General features: G+C 58.2%; 1 protein-coding gene across 1 annotated transcript in view; it reads left to right on the plus strand.

Annotated features, from left to right (window-relative positions):
• Window positions 1–16,300, plus strand: part of TMPRSS6 (transmembrane serine protease 6) — a 31,060-nt gene extending 14,760 nt beyond the window's left edge. The window contains exons 8-17 of the mRNA XM_065887253.1: window positions 286–398; window positions 675–784; window positions 9,053–9,198; window positions 9,558–9,656; window positions 10,617–10,730; window positions 11,633–11,749; window positions 12,044–12,212; window positions 13,559–13,830; window positions 15,512–15,648; window positions 16,142–16,300. Of these exons, the coding sequence (XP_065743325.1) occupies window positions 286–398; window positions 675–784; window positions 9,053–9,198; window positions 9,558–9,656; window positions 10,617–10,730; window positions 11,633–11,749; window positions 12,044–12,212; window positions 13,559–13,830; window positions 15,512–15,648; window positions 16,142–16,300 (1,436 nt within the window). The remainder of the gene's footprint in view (window positions 1–285; window positions 399–674; window positions 785–9,052; window positions 9,199–9,557; window positions 9,657–10,616; window positions 10,731–11,632; window positions 11,750–12,043; window positions 12,213–13,558; window positions 13,831–15,511; window positions 15,649–16,141) is intronic.
• Window positions 16,301–17,954: the final 1,654 nt, after the last annotated feature.

A 17,954-nucleotide genomic window follows, 5' to 3' on the forward strand; every position in this document is an offset into this window, starting at 1 on the left:
CCGTGAAGGGTTGCACAGCTGATGTCAGCAGCGAACATTTATTGAGCACTTACTACATACCACGTCTGTTTAATCCACTCAACTGCCCTATGAGGTATGTACTGTCATTGTCCCTGTTTCACAGATGAGGAAACTGAGGCCCAAGGTCACACATTCACACTCAGTCATCAGGCTGTACTGTTTAGTGGCAGTAGGGGGCATGGGTTTCAGCTGCCCCCCGCCTGCTGGCAGGTGCAGCGGGGTGGGTCCAAGGCACCCTGTGTAACTTCTGTTCTCCGGGCCAAGCCTGTGAGGTGAATCTGACCCTGGAAGGCCGGCTGGAGCTGCAGGGCGTCCTCAGCACGCCGTACTTCCCCAGCTACTACTCACCCAGCACCCACTGCTCCTGGCACCTCACGGTGAGCCCACCTACCCTCTTCCCAGAGCACCCTATAGACCTCCGGGGACCCCAGCTGGGGGGGGAGCACTGTCCCGCCTCTGCTGAAGCACCCACAGGCTGAGCTCTGGGTACCAATCCTTCCAGGGCGGGTGGGATGGCTCTGTTGCCATGGCGACGCCTGTTTGCTGAGTGACTGACAGACCTCAGCCCCAGCCGGCACTCTGTGTTGGCAGGCCCCTTCCCCGCTTTGTTGTCCTGGGAGGTGGCCGCCTGGTGACTGGCTCCTCTGTCCCAGGTGCCCTCCCTGGACTACGGCTTGGCCCTCTGGTTTGATGCGTACACTCTGCGGAGGCAGAAATACGACATGCCGTGCACCCAAGGCCAGTGGACCATCCAGAACCGGAGGTACCCGCCCGGAACCCCCTTCCTGTCCCTGCAGGTAACCCCCCTCGGGAGCCCAGGTCTGGGACCTCAGAGGGGCATCATGCCCGTTGCCTCACCCTTGATCCAGTCCCTGCCCTGTCCCGGCCCCCAACCCAGGCCTCAGCCTCCCCTCCTGCCACCCAGAAGTCTCAGACACACATTTGTCGTCAGCCACCTTGGATGTTGGTCCTAGTTAGAGTGAAATGGTTTCATTTCCTTGGGTGCTGTCGCCCCAAATCCTTAAGTGAGATGATGCAGAGCTACAGGACTCAGCAGTGCTAGGGTGCCTTTCCCTAAACCCACACAAGTGCAAATGGAGACACCTCTTGCCTTATCCCGCTCCCTGCTGTTGGCCACATTCAAGCGGCTTCCCGGCTGTGAAGCTGCAGAGCCAGCGCCCGTGCTGCTTTTGCTAACCCGACCGCTTCCCAGGGCCACCCTGAGTCACCCGTGCCCCCTGTGGGGCGCCAGCCCTTGCTCTCTGTCCTGCCCTTGGCCCCCCGGTGACAAAGTTCCTGAGGAAGAATTGAGTCCCTTGGGGAGGTGGGCAGGACACAGCGTGGCCAGGCCATCCTCTGGTCGGCGTGCTGCAGTTTGATCAGTCGGATGAAGGCTGGGAAATGCCCACTGCGGCTGGCACCCTGTGGGCCACTGTTGGTCCTGAGAGCTGCAAGGGAAGCAGGGAGTGGAGGCAGTGCAGACGCGCTTTCCCTGGTCTGGGGAGTGAAGGAGAGAACTAGGGCATTCAAGGGAGGGGATATTTACAATGGGAGGGGCTCTGTGTCTGAATGCTGTGCGGGAGCGTCCCTTAGAGGCAGGGAGGATGGGTCAGGCACAGGGGATAACGGGGCGGGAGGGGAGTTGGGGGCATGGAGGGAAAGCAGAAGGACACCCTCCCATGGCTCCATTTTTGCAGGGGGGACAGAGGCTTGGGGAGAGAGAAGGGATCTCAAAGTAGCCTTGCAGATCTGGGGAGACCCCTCCCCACCTGCGGTCCAGAGATACTGAAGAGAAGATTCTCCATCTAATAGCAGATTGGGCCTCTGCTCGCCTTCCAACCCTGAGCTCCTAGGGGTCTAACGGAGGCTGGGATTCTAATATGCAAGGTTCTTGATTTCTTGGTTTCACAGATTTTGAGTATCCAAGATTCCAGTACACTAAAATTGGAAAGTTCTAGGACTTTGGAATTCTTGGATTCTGGGGTTGGTGTCCACATTCACCAATGCTTGTATTTTTTTTTTTAATATATAAATTTATTTATTTATTTTTGGCTGCGTTGGGTCTTCGTTGCTGCACGCGGGCTTTTCTGTAGTTGCAGCGAGCGGGGGCTACTCTTCGTTGCAGTGCGCAGGCGTCTCATTGGGTGGCTTCTCTTGTTGCGGAGCATGGACTCTAGGTGCGCAGGCTTCAGTAGTTGTGGCACTCGGGCTCAGTAGTTGTGGCGCACGGGCTTAGTTGCTCCGTGGCATGTGGGATCTTCCCGGAGCAGGGCTTGAACCCGTGTCCCCTGCACTGGCAGGCGGATTCTTAACCGCTGCGCCACCAGGGAAGTCCAACGCTTGTATTTTGCTTATCGGTTGATCCTTTTGAGAAGCATCTGCCAGACAAAAGGGGACAGGGATGCTCGTTGACTCGTCATCATCCTTTCCAGGGATTTTGCAATTTATCAGGGACCATGATTAAAAGGAAAAAGAAGACATGCCAAGGGTGTGAGTTCAGGCCTGTGCTGTTTGGGGATGATGTCAGGTGGTGTGACTCCGGCCCAGTGCTTTTTGGAGAGCAGAAGGCATCTTGTCCCACGGGTCCCAGCATGTGGGTGGCATTTCTGGGCTTGGCGCCCTTGATCCTCTGTGGTGCTCCCTCAGGGCCCCTCCCCACCTGCCTGGGGGCTTCCCAGACTGAGGATGGCTGGGCCCACCCCCCAGTGTCAGGAGCCCAGAGTGACCCTGAGAGTGTTCTTCACGTGATGATAACGTTTTTTCCCGCCACCCTCTCAACCCCAGAGCTGAATCTGATATCTCGGCGAGGGGCTAGGAAGGGGCGAGAAGGGCCTGGGTCTGATGCTCCCACACTTAGCCCCCAGCGCCATGGCTCTTCCATTAGCCGGGAGACAGGCCCTGGCACCAGGCGCCCCATTCCACCTGCTTGGTGCTTAGCACAGGGCATCAGTTCATGGCCCGACAGCCTGTGATGTCAGAGGCATCATCATTCCATTTCCCAGAGAAGGGAATCGAGGCTCAGTGGGATTAAGTGGTACCCAGGTGGGTCCGCAGTCAGGGCCTCTCTCCCGTGCCCACCACTAGCCATGAACAGCAGGACACACGGTGGTCCATAACGTGCTCCCCCTGCAGGGCCTTCTTCCTGCCTCCCTGACGTAGCCAGGAGGGTCAGGCAAAGGTGTGGGCACTGGGTGCTGGGACTTCATGAGCTACCCTTGCGTTTCAAGTGTGGACCACAGATGGGGAGAGTCTTCATCAGAAGGAATGATAGTGCAATGGTGAAATTTCAGGCACTGTGACAGAGTCTGTCGGGGTTGGAGGGGTCTCACCCTCCCCACTGTCTCAAAGCACCGTTGAGCTATAGAAAGTGGGCTGGGCTGACCATCGAGCCCTACCCTCACCCATTGTACAGGTGGGAAAACTGAGGTCTAGGGAGGACTAAAGACTTGGCTTCTTGTCCTTGTCTTTTTGCACTTTTGAAGTGGTGGCGAGGGACCAGGGTGCAGCTGGGTTGTGGGTGGGGTGGGAGGGTGAGGCTTGACAAGACCTGGCACTCCCACCCCCTCCTCTCTCTTCCCAAGCCTCCCCCACCTGCTGGGGGGGTTGAAGATGTGCTTGGGGTAGTCTGGTTACCTGGTTTCTGTATGTAACTCTGGGTACACCCCCTTCCTCATCTGTAAAACAAGGGGGTTAAGCCTGCCCAGGGTCCAGGGCCCCAACTTTTTATTATTTACCCATCAGAAAGATGTCTTCCAATAAGTTGTGTTTATTAGCTCCTAATGAAACGTCATTCCAAGTTGGGCTGGAGAGGTGGAAAGAGCTTAGCTGTTGAAATGAGACACAGCAGTGTTCAAACCCTGGCTCCTCTCCTTCCATTCAGCAAGGACTCACCCCTCCCAGCCTCAGGTAACTCATCTGAAAAGTGGGCAAGCAGCAGGTCCCCATCCAGGGAGGAGTAAGTGTGATCGTGGGTGGAGGACGCCGGCTCCTGCAGGCCGGGATGGGCAGGAGCTCCAGAAGGCACTGGCCATGAGTTCGTAACCGGCTCTGGGCTCTGCACCAGGCAGGCCCAGAGCTCAGGTGCCGTTTCCGTCACCCTCAGCAACCTGGTGAGGAAGCAGGCCCCGCACTGCCTCCTTCATAGACCAATGAGGGACTGAGGCACAGAGAGGCAAAGACATTCACACAAAGTCACCCAGCTCGTAACTAGAGAAACCGGAGTTGAGCTAGGCAGCGTGATCCAGAGCGTGTGCGGCGGCGTGCGGGCCTGTGTGCGCACATCCATGCACGTATGCGTGCTCATCTGTGCGCTCACACTCAAGCGGAATCTTCCTGCAGAGCCTCCGAGCAGCTGTGCCAGCTGTTCCCTCCCTTGGCCGAGCCATCCCGACTAACGCACTGGCATCCCGCTGAGGGGACGGACAGCTTCTGGGGCTCTCCTCTCGTCGGCTCCGAGAGCAGCCTGGGAAGTCCCATCCCTGACTTCTCAGACCTTCGTTAAGGGTCCGGGGTCCCGCGGTGGAGACTCGTGACCCCCTGCCCCCAGGCTCCTGCCCGTGTCTGAGGGTGGAAGGGAAGGCAGAGGTGTACCTCCAGACTGTAAGCACCGGACAAACCATTTCCTCTAGTTCTGATCTTTTTTGATAACCAGCAGCCTATGTAGTTGCTGGGAAATTCTCTGAATAAGCATTTGTTGGAAAATCTGCTTGTGTGGGTGGTAAAGACACAAGAGGTCCGGGGAAGGGTGTAGATTTCGAGGCACAGGATTTGTAGGGAGGGGGAGGCACGTCCTGGGGCCCAGCATGGCCACTGACAAGGAGCGACAGAGGGTGGGTGTGGGGAGAGGGTGTCTCACCCCTCAGGTGCCAGCACAGCGATGAGGAGAGGCTGGGGCGGGTTCCCCCACGGGCGGGGCATCCTTGGGCACTGTCACCTCACTCCCCTGAGCCCTTTCTGCCTTCCCCCTACCTCCCTGTTTTCTACCCAGTTTCTCCCCAGCAGAGGCCTCAGGCCCTTTGAGTGGCCTGGGGGCGGGGCAGGGAGCTGACCTCGTGAAATCCGGCTACCATTTCCACTTCACCGATGGGGACAGGCAGAGCCCCTGGCTCCTCAGGCCTGCTGGAGCCCCTCAGGCCCGGCCTGGCTATGGGGCGGCCCTTCTGCTCCTTTGATCCCCTGGGCGGCCACAGAGCCTCCTCGGGCACTGCCGGGTGCTGGCGATGAGGAAGAAGGAGCTCCAGCTGCTGCCCTTGGTGAGCTCACAGCCCGACGATAGCAGCTGGTTTTCAAAGAAACCATTTCTCACGCATGCCATAAAACACCCTACAAGGGAGCTATCACCCCATCTTACAGACTTGAAAATGGGAGCTTGCTGAGGTTAAGCCAGATGCCCAAGGTCACACAGCTGGTTCACGTGGCAGAGCCCAGCCTCAGCCTCAGCTCTGCAGCTTCAGGTCCACCGCTCTGGCCACCAAGTGAGACTGGTGTCCTCCCTTTTTTTAGTGCTTGTCTTTGCTGACTGTCTTTCCCATTTAACCTGTCTTTAGGGAAGGGAATGCATGTATGTGTGTATCCATCCATCTATCCTTCCATCCATCCTTCCATCCTTCCTTCCTTCCATCCATCCATCCATCCATCCGTCCATCCATCCACCAATTCTTTCTTCCTTCCATCCATTTACCCATCCATCAATACACCAACCCACCCTTCCTTCCTTCTGTCCATCCATCCATCCATCTACCATCCAATCTTTCTTGAACTCCTCCCTGTGTAGAGTTGCTGACATGCAAGGTTGACCGGATCCCTGCTTACTGTCTAGGTGAGGCAAGAAGGAAAATGCTCCAAATCCAGAAAAGTGAGAAAGCGCAAGGCAGCCCCGGTGCAAAAATGTGCTTTCAGACCCCCAGCACTTTGTAGCTGAGAAGAGATGTGGACTCCACAGCTTTCAGACTTCTGGTGCGCCTTGGACAGGGTTTGAGGGGGAGGCGGCAGCATTTGGTGGATGGGGAGGGATTGGAGAGCCAGAGGACGCAAACCCTCACGCAGAAGGCACTTCGGCAAGAACCAGAAATGATGACGTGCAAAGGGGCCAGGCCAGTGCGTGCGTAGTTCCTTGAGGCAGGCTGTGTGGGGGAGAGGGAGGGCGGGAGGAACCTGGTTAGCTGGGCCACACGTGCCCTGCCTAATTCGGGCAGCCTCCGATCACTTCCAGCCAGTGTTTCTAGGGCTTATTTTTCAGAAGCAGGAATCTAAGATGTTATGTGAAATTAGCTGGCAACTGCATTTGAAAAGCAGTTTTTAATACTGCACAGGCTAAGTAGATCACCCTCGGGCCGAGTGATTCAGCCTGAGTCGCCAGATTACAGCCTCTTTTCTGGCTCCTGCTAATGAAGAGCCTCGCCCCAGAAATTCTGCCACCTCCTGTCTGCCCCAGGCCTCCAGGGTGAGAACTGAATGCTGCCCAGGCTGAGCAGCTCCTGAGTACCAGGCTGATCCTGGAATCCTCTCTTGGATGCCAGTAGAGAAATGTCCTATTGGCTGACGCTGGTGTCTTAGAGCCTCTGGCCAAGGCTTGAGGTGACCACGCAGCCCTCAAATTCTTATAAACTGAAACATTCCACTGCCCTCCAACCCGGCTCCGGTTCCTTCCCTGTCTCTCCACAGTCTCCCGTGACTGTCTGGGGACGGTGCCCCAGGCCCCTGAACCTTATTCGGGAATGCACCTGGTTCCTCATTTCCCCCTGCCTGGTATTTCCCAGCCCCCAGATCCCCTGTCCACTCTCCAGGGCAATTCTCTGGGGATAGTAATCCATGATAGCATTTGTTTATCTACTTTAAAAACAAACCACAACGCCCCCTTGCTTCCTTAGTTTTAAAAGGATAAGGACGAGGCTTGTTCAGGAGCGCCCCCTGGTGGCACCTCATCCCGCTCTGGTCCCCCTGGGCTGCAGAGCAGTGGTTCTCAAAATTTTCCATCTCAGAACCCCTCTATACTCTTTAATTATGGAGCACCCCAGAGAGTTTTATGCCTTGTATAAAAACTATATTTTTAACCTATATTTACAGTATTAGAAATGAAAACCGAGAACATTTTAAAATATTTATCAGTTCATTTAAAATAATAAGAAACCCATTACATTTTAACATAAAGGACATATTTTATGAAAAATTAATTATATTTCCCAAAATAAAAACATTTGGCGAGGAATAATATCACCGTTTTACAGTTTTGCAACTTTCTTTAATAATTGGATTAGTAGACCACAAATGAATCCCCACACCTGCTTCCGCATTCAATGGGTTACACATCAATCACATAGGCTCTGGAAAATTCCACTCTACCTTGTGTGAGAAGAGAGTGAAAAAGGCAAATGATACCTGAGAATTATTATAAAAATAATTTTTACTCTGGACCCCAAGTGGTCCCCAGACCATACTTTGAGAACTCTTTATTGGTATGGGGGCAAGAATATCACTGCAGGCAAACAGTATATGGGGAAACTAAACCTTAGGCCAGGTCTGAGGGGAGTCATGGGGAACGTGAGGGCTCAGCCCCTAGAGCTCATGTGGCAGTGACGGTCAGGGTGCACCTCCCCACAGTGCAGGCTGGGTGGGGCCTCCTGGGTCCCGAGGAGGCTGGCTTCTCGTCCACCTCAGCACTTCCCTTCCTGAGCCTTATCTGGAGACCGGGATGAGAACAATCCCTCCTCACAGGGTGGAGTTGCTGTGAGAACCTCAAAATCCCCATGCAACGGGACCTCCAACTATTACTGAACTATTAAATGCTTGCCGTGTTCTGGAAGTTCTGAGGAAGCCTCTGGCCTCTGGCTCTGTGGGCTGCTGCATCTGCTGTGGGATGTTCCCATCATGCTTTGGGGCACTCCCACTTGCTCTCTTGACTTCCTCCTACCTTTTCGGCTGGGGGCATTTTCACCTCTGTCTGCAGACCTTTCCACCCGTGTTCTGGGTGTTTCCCTCACCTGTAAAGGCATTCCTGTCTGCTCTGTGAGGATACTCCCTTCCCTGTGGGGGGCATTCCTAGGAGTTGATGGGGCCAACCCATCTGTTCTGTTGGGGGTGTCCCGCCTGGAAAGGCAGGGAACCCCAGGCTGCTCTCTGAGGAGGGTCCCGCTGCTTGGGGGGCGTGGCTGCGCCCGCTCCATGAAAGCATGGCCTCTTGCTCTGTAAGGCCAGGTGTGACCAGGCACCGTGTGGGATGAGCGCCGTGCCCCTCACCCTGGAGTCGGGAGGATTCTTACCTGCTCCCTGCGGGGAATTCCACCTGCTCTGTGGGAACGAGAGCGTGATCGATGGGGACGGGGGTGTCCGACAGGGATGTGAGTGTGCTCCCACAGCTGGGGGGTGGTCCCACCCGAGTGTGGCCACTCACAGAGAAGGTGCTGCCCATCAGCATGGCACTGCTGATCGTGGGAGCGGGACTGGCGCCTCCCTCATGCCCAGAGGGTCACAGGGAAGCCACCAGGGCTGTGGAGGCTTCTCAGTGGGAGGGAACGGCCTGAATGGGGAGCGAGGCTGCCTTCTCACTCCACACCGAGCCCAGGAGGAACATCCCTTCCAGTCTATGGAGAGTAGACCAGTCAAGGACTGTTGCTTCCACTGACACATTGGAGACTTTTGTCAGATGTCAGGTCAACAGACATGATAATTTCCCTTGTTTTACAAGGGAGGAGAGTGAGGCTCAGAGAGGGACTCTGACTCGCTAGACTCTTACAGCTCCTAGGTGACTGGAACTAGAGTCCAGACGTTAACTTTTATCCTGCAGGCAATGGGGAGCCATTGAAGGTTTTTGAGCAGGGGAGTGACATAGCCAGGCTGCTTTCTAGATGACTCTGGGGGTGAGTGGCCACCCAAGGGAGAAATCAAGACAGAGGAGGTGGGGGTGGGCTGGGGTTGTGGCTCCCCCTTCCTTTCCGACTGCCCTGTCCTTGCCCTGTCTGTACACGGGGACCCAGGCTGTCCCTTGCCTTGGACCAGACCGTGTGGCCCTGAGTCTGTCTCTGGTCACCCCCAGGCTGTGTGGCCTGCGCACCCTGCAGCCCTACGCCGAGAGGATCCCTGTGGTGGCCACTGCTGGCATCACCATCAACTTCACGTCCCAGATCTCCCTCACCGGGCCCGGCGTGCAGGTGCACTACGGCTTGTACAACCAGTCAGATCGTGAGTGTGGGCAGGCTGGGGATTGGGGCGGGGACCCCCTAAGCGCCCGCAGCTTCTCTCTGCCTCTGAGCTGTCCCTGGAAGCGCCAAGAGGCTGGTCAAAAGGAGTGTGTGTGTGTGTGTGTGTGCACGAACATATGCAGCTTTGTGTGTGCTTACGTGTGCAAGGCAGTCATACGTGTTCATGAGGTATAGACACTCATACCTACCCGAGTGTGTGCTGTGTGCATGTGCCCGGACATGTATGTCCACACGGACCGTGTACACAGGCGTGTGGGTACACACATGAGCACACGGGTGCCTCGTGTCTGCACGTGTTTTCATGCTGACGCGTGTCCTAATGGCTCCTTCCCTGTCCAGCCTGCCCCGGAGAGTTCCTCTGCTCTGTGAATGGACTCTGTGTGCCTGCCTGCGACGGGATCAAAGACTGCCCCAACGGCCTGGATGAGAGAAACTGTGGTGAGCTGCCCGCCCACCCCGTCGCTCCTCTCTCCTCACCTCTGTGCTGGGCTGAGCCCACCCTTTTGAAACCCGCCCCACACAGGCAGCTCCCATTAGAAGCAGCCAGGAAGTATGGCTCCCTCGCGGTGCTGAGATGGCACGGTGGAAGCACAGACTGAGGGCCACCCAGTGGGGCAGTGACAGGGACAAGCTGGGACCCAGGTGTCCTGACTCCCAGCTCAGCGCTTCTCCCCACCAGGCCATCCCCACCAGCCTTCTGCCAGGACAGCCATCCAAGAAGGAACAGAGCAGATGAGGGAGGGTAGGACCGGAAGGGGGAAGGCTATCAAGAAGAGCCCAGCAGACCCAGGTTGGCCAAGGAGAGGATCCTTTATCTGCCTCCTCCGAGTGGGGTCCTCCACCGCAGGGGTTCAGACTGGAGCTGCCAACTCTTCCTGAGGTTGTGCTCACCACTGCCCAGCCCTGGCAGAAGGGGCTCAGGGCCCTGATGGCCCCCGGGCCAGGGCTCCCTTGGATCAATACCTCTGCCTCTGAATCCTGGCTTCTGGCTCCCAGAGTCACCATCAGTACAGCCTGTTCCAGTCTGATCTCCCCAGACCACCTGCATCCCATCAAAGTTTTACATACGTGGGGAGAGAAGCAGGAGGGAAGGGAGGTGTGCCTGCCTCTGCGCCGATCCTCTTATCCTGCTCGTGAAGGTGCCTCCTATTTGGAACCAGAACATCTGGCATCGAGTTCCGGTTCAGCCAGGTGACCTTGGAAAAGTCACTTCATTTCTGTTTCCACCGATGAAATGGAGTATCTCACAGGGTTGCTGTGACACTCAGGCGTAAAGTAGCTGAGAAAGAGATCTGTGGTCATGACGTGCGGTACAATGCACAGTCACAGGCAGTGCCAAGTCCCAGCCCGGTGCCTCTGGCTTCCTCCCACCTGTCCCCTCCCTGTGTCCTCATACAGTTTGCAGAGCCACATTCCAGTGCCAAGAGGACAGCACATGCATCTCACTGTCCAGGGTCTGTGACCGGCAGCCTGACTGTCTCAATGGGAGTGATGAAGAGCTGTGCCAGGAAGGTAGGGCGGGGTACGACCAGGTATCTAGAGGCGATCCGAAGAACGGGCTCGGCCAGATAGCCCAGCCCTTCTGCATGCTTCTTCCGCAAAGCTTTCTGCCCTCTTGTCCAAATGCTTCCCAACCCATTTATAAGTATGCCTATATGTCCGTCCATCCATCCATCCATCCATCTTCTGGTCTCCCCAACCATCTTGTCTGTCCATTGATTCATACATCCACTCACTCACTCATCCATCCATCGGCCTGTCCAACCACCTATCTCCCTATCCGCTAAGCCATCAATCTACTCACTTACTGGTTTACCCAACTGCCTCTGTGTATGTCCATTGTTCCATCCTCCATCCATGCATCCATGGATCTCTCTGACTACGGGTTTGTCCATTGGTCCTTGAAGGGAGGTAAAATTTAAGTAGCGAAGGAAAGGAGAGCAGGCGAAAACTGTGGAGGCGGAAGCTGTTCACGGTGAAGGCGGCGAGGTGCAGCTGTGTGGCTGGGTGGGGCAGGGCCCGGAGGGCTGCCAGGCTGGGAGGGGAGCTCAGTCTGATGGGAGAGGCAGACCCACGCTCTTGGGAGCCTCACTGGGCTGAAAGTGGAGGCACGGGTCTGCCCTCAGGTACCATACCTGGAGGGAGGCATAATCTTACGGTCAGGAGCCCAGGTCTGAGAGGGGAGACACTGCCTTCTCTTAACAGACCAGCGTGGGGGGCGAGGGGTGCGGAGGGGACATGGCCTTTAGGGGACCTTAAAGAAGCCTCAGGGAACCCTTTAGTGGGGTCAAGAGACCCCTCCCCGGTCGCCTCCTGGCCTCTTCCAGGCTCTGTCTTCCCTGGCCTTGTTTTGGAGGCTCCTTTGGGCTCAGGGACCCACCCTCTAAGCCCTGCCCCCACCCCCTCTATTCCAGGGGTGCCTTGCGGGACCTTCACTTTCCAGTGTGAGGACCGCAGTTGTGTGAAGAAGCCCAACCCGCAGTGCGACGGGCACCCCGACTGCAAGGACGGCTCGGACGAGCAGTACTGCGGTGAGCCCTGGGGGCATGCCCCTCCACCAGCGTGGGAGCGAGGGAGGTACCCCCCCTGCGGAGCTGGAGGGAGAGCTCATCGTCTGTCCATCAGTCTCTTTCTACCCCGCCTCTGCCCCCTGGTGTGGGTCCTGCCCGCCTCTCTCCCTCCCTCGCCCCTTCATTCTCTTTCCCTGTCCCCTTCGTGTCGTTCCTCTGCTCGCCCTTCATGCCTCCCCCTTCTCTTTTTCTCTGTGTCTGTTTCTCTGCGGCCGCTCGCCCTCTGTCCATCCCTGCCCCCTCCTCCACCCCTAGACTGTGGCCTCCAGGGCCCCTCGGGCCGCATCGTGGGCGGGGTCGAGTCCTCGGAGGGCGAGTGGCCCTGGCAGGCCAGCCTCCAGGTTCGGGGCCGACACATCTGTGGGGGGGCCCTCATCGCTGACCGCTGGGTCATCACAGCTGCCCACTGCTTCCAGGAGGACAGGTGAGGGGGGCGGCGCGGGGACGTGGGCCGCGAGACGTGGGGTAGGGAAGGCTGTGACGGGGGACGGTGTGTCTGAAACCTAAGCAGACAGAGGGGAGGGCGGTGGGAAGCCCCTCAGACTGGCTGTTCCGACACTTGGGTTCAGCCCTGGCTCCACCGCGGGCACGCTCTGTGCCCCTGGAGAGGCTGCTTGACCTCTCTGTGCTCTACTTTTGGTATCTTGCTTTCAGCTGGGTCAGTGATGCATTTATTTACTCATTCATCCATTCAACTACGTTCGTTGTGCTCCTACTATGTGCCAGGGGCTGTGCTAGACACTGGGGGACAGCAGAAAACAGCACTGCCTGACCTGGTCATAGGCCATAAACCCCCTCCTCCAGGCATGCCTGTCTGTGACCTGGGGCAGAGAAACCCACAAGAAGGGACGTCTCACCCTGCCCTACAGACATCTTCCTTATCTCCGTGGTGGGCTGACAGCACCCACTCTCCACCCCTAGCCTGATGTCTGGTGTCCCAGACCCCCCCCCCAGCACGGCCAGTTCTGGACTCTGTCCCCACACCTTCTCCTCTGTCCTGGGTCTACACAGTCCTTGCCAAAGGCCTGGAGCCACCAGGGCACCCCCTCCCCTCACTCAGCGAGGCAGCAAGCCCTCTCAGTGGTCTGGAGAATCTTCAGCCACTGCCTGTCCACGCTGCCACCATTACCCCTGGGTCACCCCGGCAGCCCAGAGCCCAGTTCCCTTTTGCATCCTCTGCCCAGGTGCCCGGGTGCCCTTCTGGGTGCGGTCTGACTACCCAGCTTCTTTCACTTCATCCCTGGCTCCCCACTGCCCACAAGGTAGAGAAAGACCTGGATGCTGACCCGGCCTCCAGGGGTCTGCACAGCCCAGTCTCTGCCAATTCCTCCACACCCAACTCCCTCCCCCTCTTCCTGAGGACCAGCGAGTTTCAGGGCGTTCCCAGCTGCCCCATCTATAAAGTGCACAGAAAAAAAGGAGAGAATGATCTGCCAATGCTTGGCACTGTGCTAGTTTGTTTACATACACGGTCTTATTGAATCCCCCCAGGAACATATGAGTAGATGATACTATTCCCATTTTGCAGATGGGGTGACTGAGGCCTAGAGAGGTGCACACACACCTCGGGAGGGATGACGCTGGAGCTGGAACCCAGGCAGGAGGGCTCCAGGGCCAACACTGAACACCGTACCACCAGCTGCCTGGCCTTCCAGAGCAGGGCGGGGATGGGTCGGAGGCTGGTGTCCCGGGGGGGAAGCTGGCTACCCTAGGGATCTGGGATGGGATCGGGGAGGCGGCCGCTGAGCGAGTCCCCCTCGCTGCCCTCAGCATGGCGTCCCCGGCGCTGTGGACCGTGTTCCTGGGCAAAGTGTGGCAGAGCGCTCGCTGGCCGGGTGAGGTGTCCTTCAAGGTGAGCCGCCTGCTTCTGCACCCGTACCATGAGGAGGACAGCCACGACTATGACGTGGCCCTGCTGCAGCTCGACCACCCCGTGGTGCGCTCGGCCTCCGTGCACCCCGTCTGCCTGCCCGCGCGCTCCCACTTCTTCGAGCCGGGCCTGCACTGCTGGATCACGGGCTGGGGTGCCCTGCGCGAGGGTGGTGAGCTGGACTGCGGGCAGGGGAGATGGGATGGGTCCCCCTCATGCAGCTTCTGAGCCTGGAGGTGAAGTGGCAGGGGGCCCTGGGGCTCCCCTCCAGAGGCCCGCTAGTCCTGGGATTAAATTGGGCTGGATTTCACGGAAAAAAAACCTTTAACTATGGCCGTGGGCCTCTCCCCTTCCCTTCCTGCCAGAAGGGCATTTAAGGAGAACCAAGGTCATGGAAGGATATCCTAGGGGATAAGTGTGGAGTGATGGGGCAGGCCAGGGACCCCACAGCCCGTGGGCAAGCTCCAACCCTCTGCTCCTTGGACAGCGGCGGGTGGCGGGGTATGTGTCTGTGTTGGGGGGAGGCTCTTAATTATTAACACTTACCACATGGAGGTTAGATTTTAGGGGAACATGATTTCATCTAATCCATCCAATAACCCTAGCTATTGGTTATCACGGACCCCATCTTAAGGACGGGGAAACGGAGGCTCAGAGACATTTAGCTGTGACTCAAAGTCACACAGCCAGAGAGGGTTGGAGCAGAGACTAGAACCCAGGACTATCTGACCCCAGAGCCCCTGCTGTTTGGATGCTGCCTCTCAGAAACATGAGTTTCCCCCCTTCCCTCCTACACTGACCGGAGCTGGCCATCCCTAGAGGCCAGCCCTCAGTTCTGTACATAACTACAGCCACGCCCTGCACCCTTCGCGGTGGTGGCTTTAAAAATGTGTACTGTGCTTTACAATCTGGAGGTGGGCAGGACTGAGGGATAATTTAAAGACGGAGAAACTGAGGCTCAGGTGAAAAGTGACATGTCCAAGAGGATGACAGAGAATAGTATAAAACAAGGATTGGTCCACTTCCTCATTCATTCATTCAATGACACATTTATGAGCACCTGCTATATGCCGGGCATCGAGTTGGACAAAGGAAATATAAAGACAAACAGGAAACATGCTTTGGGGAGCTGACACGGATGGGGAGGTACGGGGGGCAGTGGCAGCCCAGAGGAAGGGTGGGCTGAGCTCGGGCTTGGAGGATAGGTCAGCAGTGTCCCAGCGAAGGGGAAAGGCATTTCTGACGAGAGCACAGGTGGCAACCCAGGGAGCCCTGAGAACACCCAGCACCAGAGGGGAGCCGGTGGATCTGGGTGCGGATCCGGAGCCAGGAGTCCTCCTCCTGACCTGCTCGAAGCATCAGGGCTTTGAGAAAAAGCACAGATGTCTGGGCCCAGCCCAGCCGAACAGACCGGATCTCCGGGTGGAACTAGGCACAGTGTTGATTGAAGCTCCTCGGGAGAAGCGCTGGCTGGACAGTGGGGAGACGCTGACGAGTTTTAGGGGGGAGTGAAGGGGTGAGATGTGTGTTCTGGAAAAATCTCCCAGGGCTGTCACAGAGCGGAGGGGAGGCAGCCAAGAAGCCTCAAGCAGGAGGGGTGGCGGGGGGAGGACCTAAGGAGGACCCTAGTCCAGATAGGCCCTGGGCAGGGTCGGGGTGGGGTCTGTCACCATGAGCTTCTCGGAGGAGGAGCCAGAACAGAGTGATGGAGACGTGGAGGGCGGGGATGGGAGGGTTGGCAGAGCAGGAGCGAGGAAGGGGGCTCCTGAGATGCAAGAGGAAGAGCCACGGGAAGAGTGGGGGCCCCGGGCACCTCAGATCTTCTCGCCTCTGCCCCCGACCCCGCCGGGCAGGCCCCACCAGCAACGGCCTGCAGAAGGTGGACGTGCAGCTGATCCCGCAGGACTTGTGCAGTGAGGCCTACCGCTACCAGGTGACCCCCCGCATGCTGTGCGCCGGCTACCGCAGGGGCAAGAAGGATGCCTGCCAGGTGACTCCTGCGGGATGGGCCAGATCGGGGAGAGAGGGCGCTGCTCATGTCACCCAGGGCCTGCTGCAGCCTCACGGCAAGGTGGGCTTGGCTGTCCCCACTTTATGGATGAGGAAACTGAGGCTTGGGAGGTTGAGAGACTTGCTCCAGGTTGCAGGCCCCAGATCAGAAGAGACCCCAGGGGGGCAGGGCTGAGGCCCAAGCCCAGCTCTGCTCCTTGCCCTCCGCGAGGCGCTTTGCCCAAGTGAGGCAGCAGAGAGGACTAGAGCCCACAGAAGGCAGGCGGGGCTGGGCAGGGCGTGGGGACACACATCCCACGCTTCCGCGAAAGCCAGGCCCGGCTGGAGACCAGGCCGAGCTGGTTTGGGCCGCCTCCGTCTATCAGAGGCTTCCAAAGGGGACGTGTCACTCAGAACACCCCCAGCAGTCGGGACCCTTGCCTGGAAGGGGATGTCTCTACCCTGACTTGGCCCTGTCTCTTCCCCTCTTACAGGGTGACTCGGGCGGCCCGCTGGTGTGCAAGGAGCCCAGTGGCCGCTGGTTCCTGGCGGGGCTGGTCAGCTGGGGTCTGGGCTGTGGTCGGCCCAACTACTTTGGCGTCTACACCCGCATCACAGGTGTGATTGGCTGGATCCAGCAGGTGCTGACTTGAGAAGCTGCCCCCGCAGAGCAAGGGCCCCCACCTCTTGGACTCAGAGAGCCCAGGGCGCCCACCAGGCAGGGGAGCAAGTATTCTGCCGGTGGCAGGGCCCCGTGGGGACAGGAGGTGGTGTCTCTCCTCTCCCGCAACCTGTTGCCTGACATCTGCCCCAGTGAGGACACAAGGAGGGAGAAGGGCCATCAGCTGGTGGTCGAGACTTCCCCTGAGGGCCTGGGATGGTCACCAGGCCCGGCTGGGGGGGGGTTCACATCCAACCTGTCCCCTCCTGATTCTCTCTCCTCCTTCCCCTTCCTCCGCTGCTGACTTTGGTGGGCAAGGGTCGAGCAGCAGTCATGTGGCTGCCGGGCCCCCCGCCTGCTCCCGCCCCAGCGCAGAGGCTGCTGGGCCAGCATCCTCTCCAGACAGCAGATTCCAGCCTTTGAAGCCCTTGGCCTAACTTGAGGGGTGGGGGAGGAAGGTGCTCCCGCAGGAAGGGCCCTCAGAGCCCTAGAGACAGCCAAGTGGGCCAGCCGCCACTGCAGGCCAAAGGGTGGGGAGCCCCAGGTCCAGGGTCCTCCCACGCCTACCTGTTCCTCGGGCCTTCACTGCCCACGCTCACCTGGAGGTGAGCTCAGCTGCCCTGTGGAATAAAGCTGTCTGACCCGAGGTCCTGTTCTGGGGATTGAATGGGGCCCCGGGCACCAATCTCATGCCTTTGACTGAGCAGCCCCTGTTATCTGCTCAGCCTGTTGGCTAAGCGTCCAGGAGACTAAGGGGTGGGGGCGGTCAGTGGGGGCAGCGGTGGCCTCCAGGGCAGCTGCCTAGGTCCTGGGAGCAACCCCAGGAAGGCAATGGTTTGGTGCCCCTCAGGTCAGAGTGAGGGCTGGGACAAGTGATGCGCTCCTTCTGGAAGCTTGGAAGGAAGCTGAGGGGCAGAGAGTCTCATGATCGCACCAGGGAGGGGTCAGGAGTGGAGCCTGGAGCGGAAGCCCCATCTCCTGATTCCCAGGCTACCACTTCCCCTCTGGCACGGCACTGCCTCTGCATTCTGAGTCATTTATTCACTGAGCAGCTCACAGGCTCCTACCACGTGCCAAGGGCCGCACTGGGGTCACAGAGCTGCACAGAACTTGGCTCCTCATCTGGGGAGGGGTGGGGATGCTGATCCAGGGCGAAGGGGCTTTGGGGTAGCCTGCAACTCGGGAAGGCTGCCTGGAGGAGACTTGGGGTTCAAACGTGGCCAAGGTGGGGAAGAGCATTCCAGGCAGGGGAACAGCATGTGCGAAGGCAACAGTCCCCAAAGTCAGTGGCCTGTTAGGGAACAGTAAGTTGTTTTTAGTTGGAACAGAGGTTGGCAGGGTTGGTGGTGGGGTGGGCGGTAGGGCTCAAAAGGAATGCATGGGGAGGGGCAAACTGAGATTAGATGGCAAAGAGCTTGGAGTAGAGCTATGAATTGACCCTGGGCGCTCTGGGGAGCCGTGGAAGGCTCTAGAGCAGGGAAGTGACTGACACAGTATGGATTCCCAGTTTAGAACCACCACCGGCACCAGTCTGGAGGAAGTGGGAGGCAGTGAGGCTGGTAAGGAGGCCACTGCGGAATTCCAGGGAGAAGAGGATGGGGCCTGGACCGAGCAGGGCAAGGGGGATGGACATAGGGTTGAAGGAC

This window comes from Phocoena phocoena, chromosome 11, assembly GCF_963924675.1.
Source record: "Phocoena phocoena chromosome 11, mPhoPho1.1, whole genome shotgun sequence".
NCBI lineage: Eukaryota > Metazoa > Chordata > Mammalia > Artiodactyla > Phocoenidae > Phocoena > Phocoena phocoena.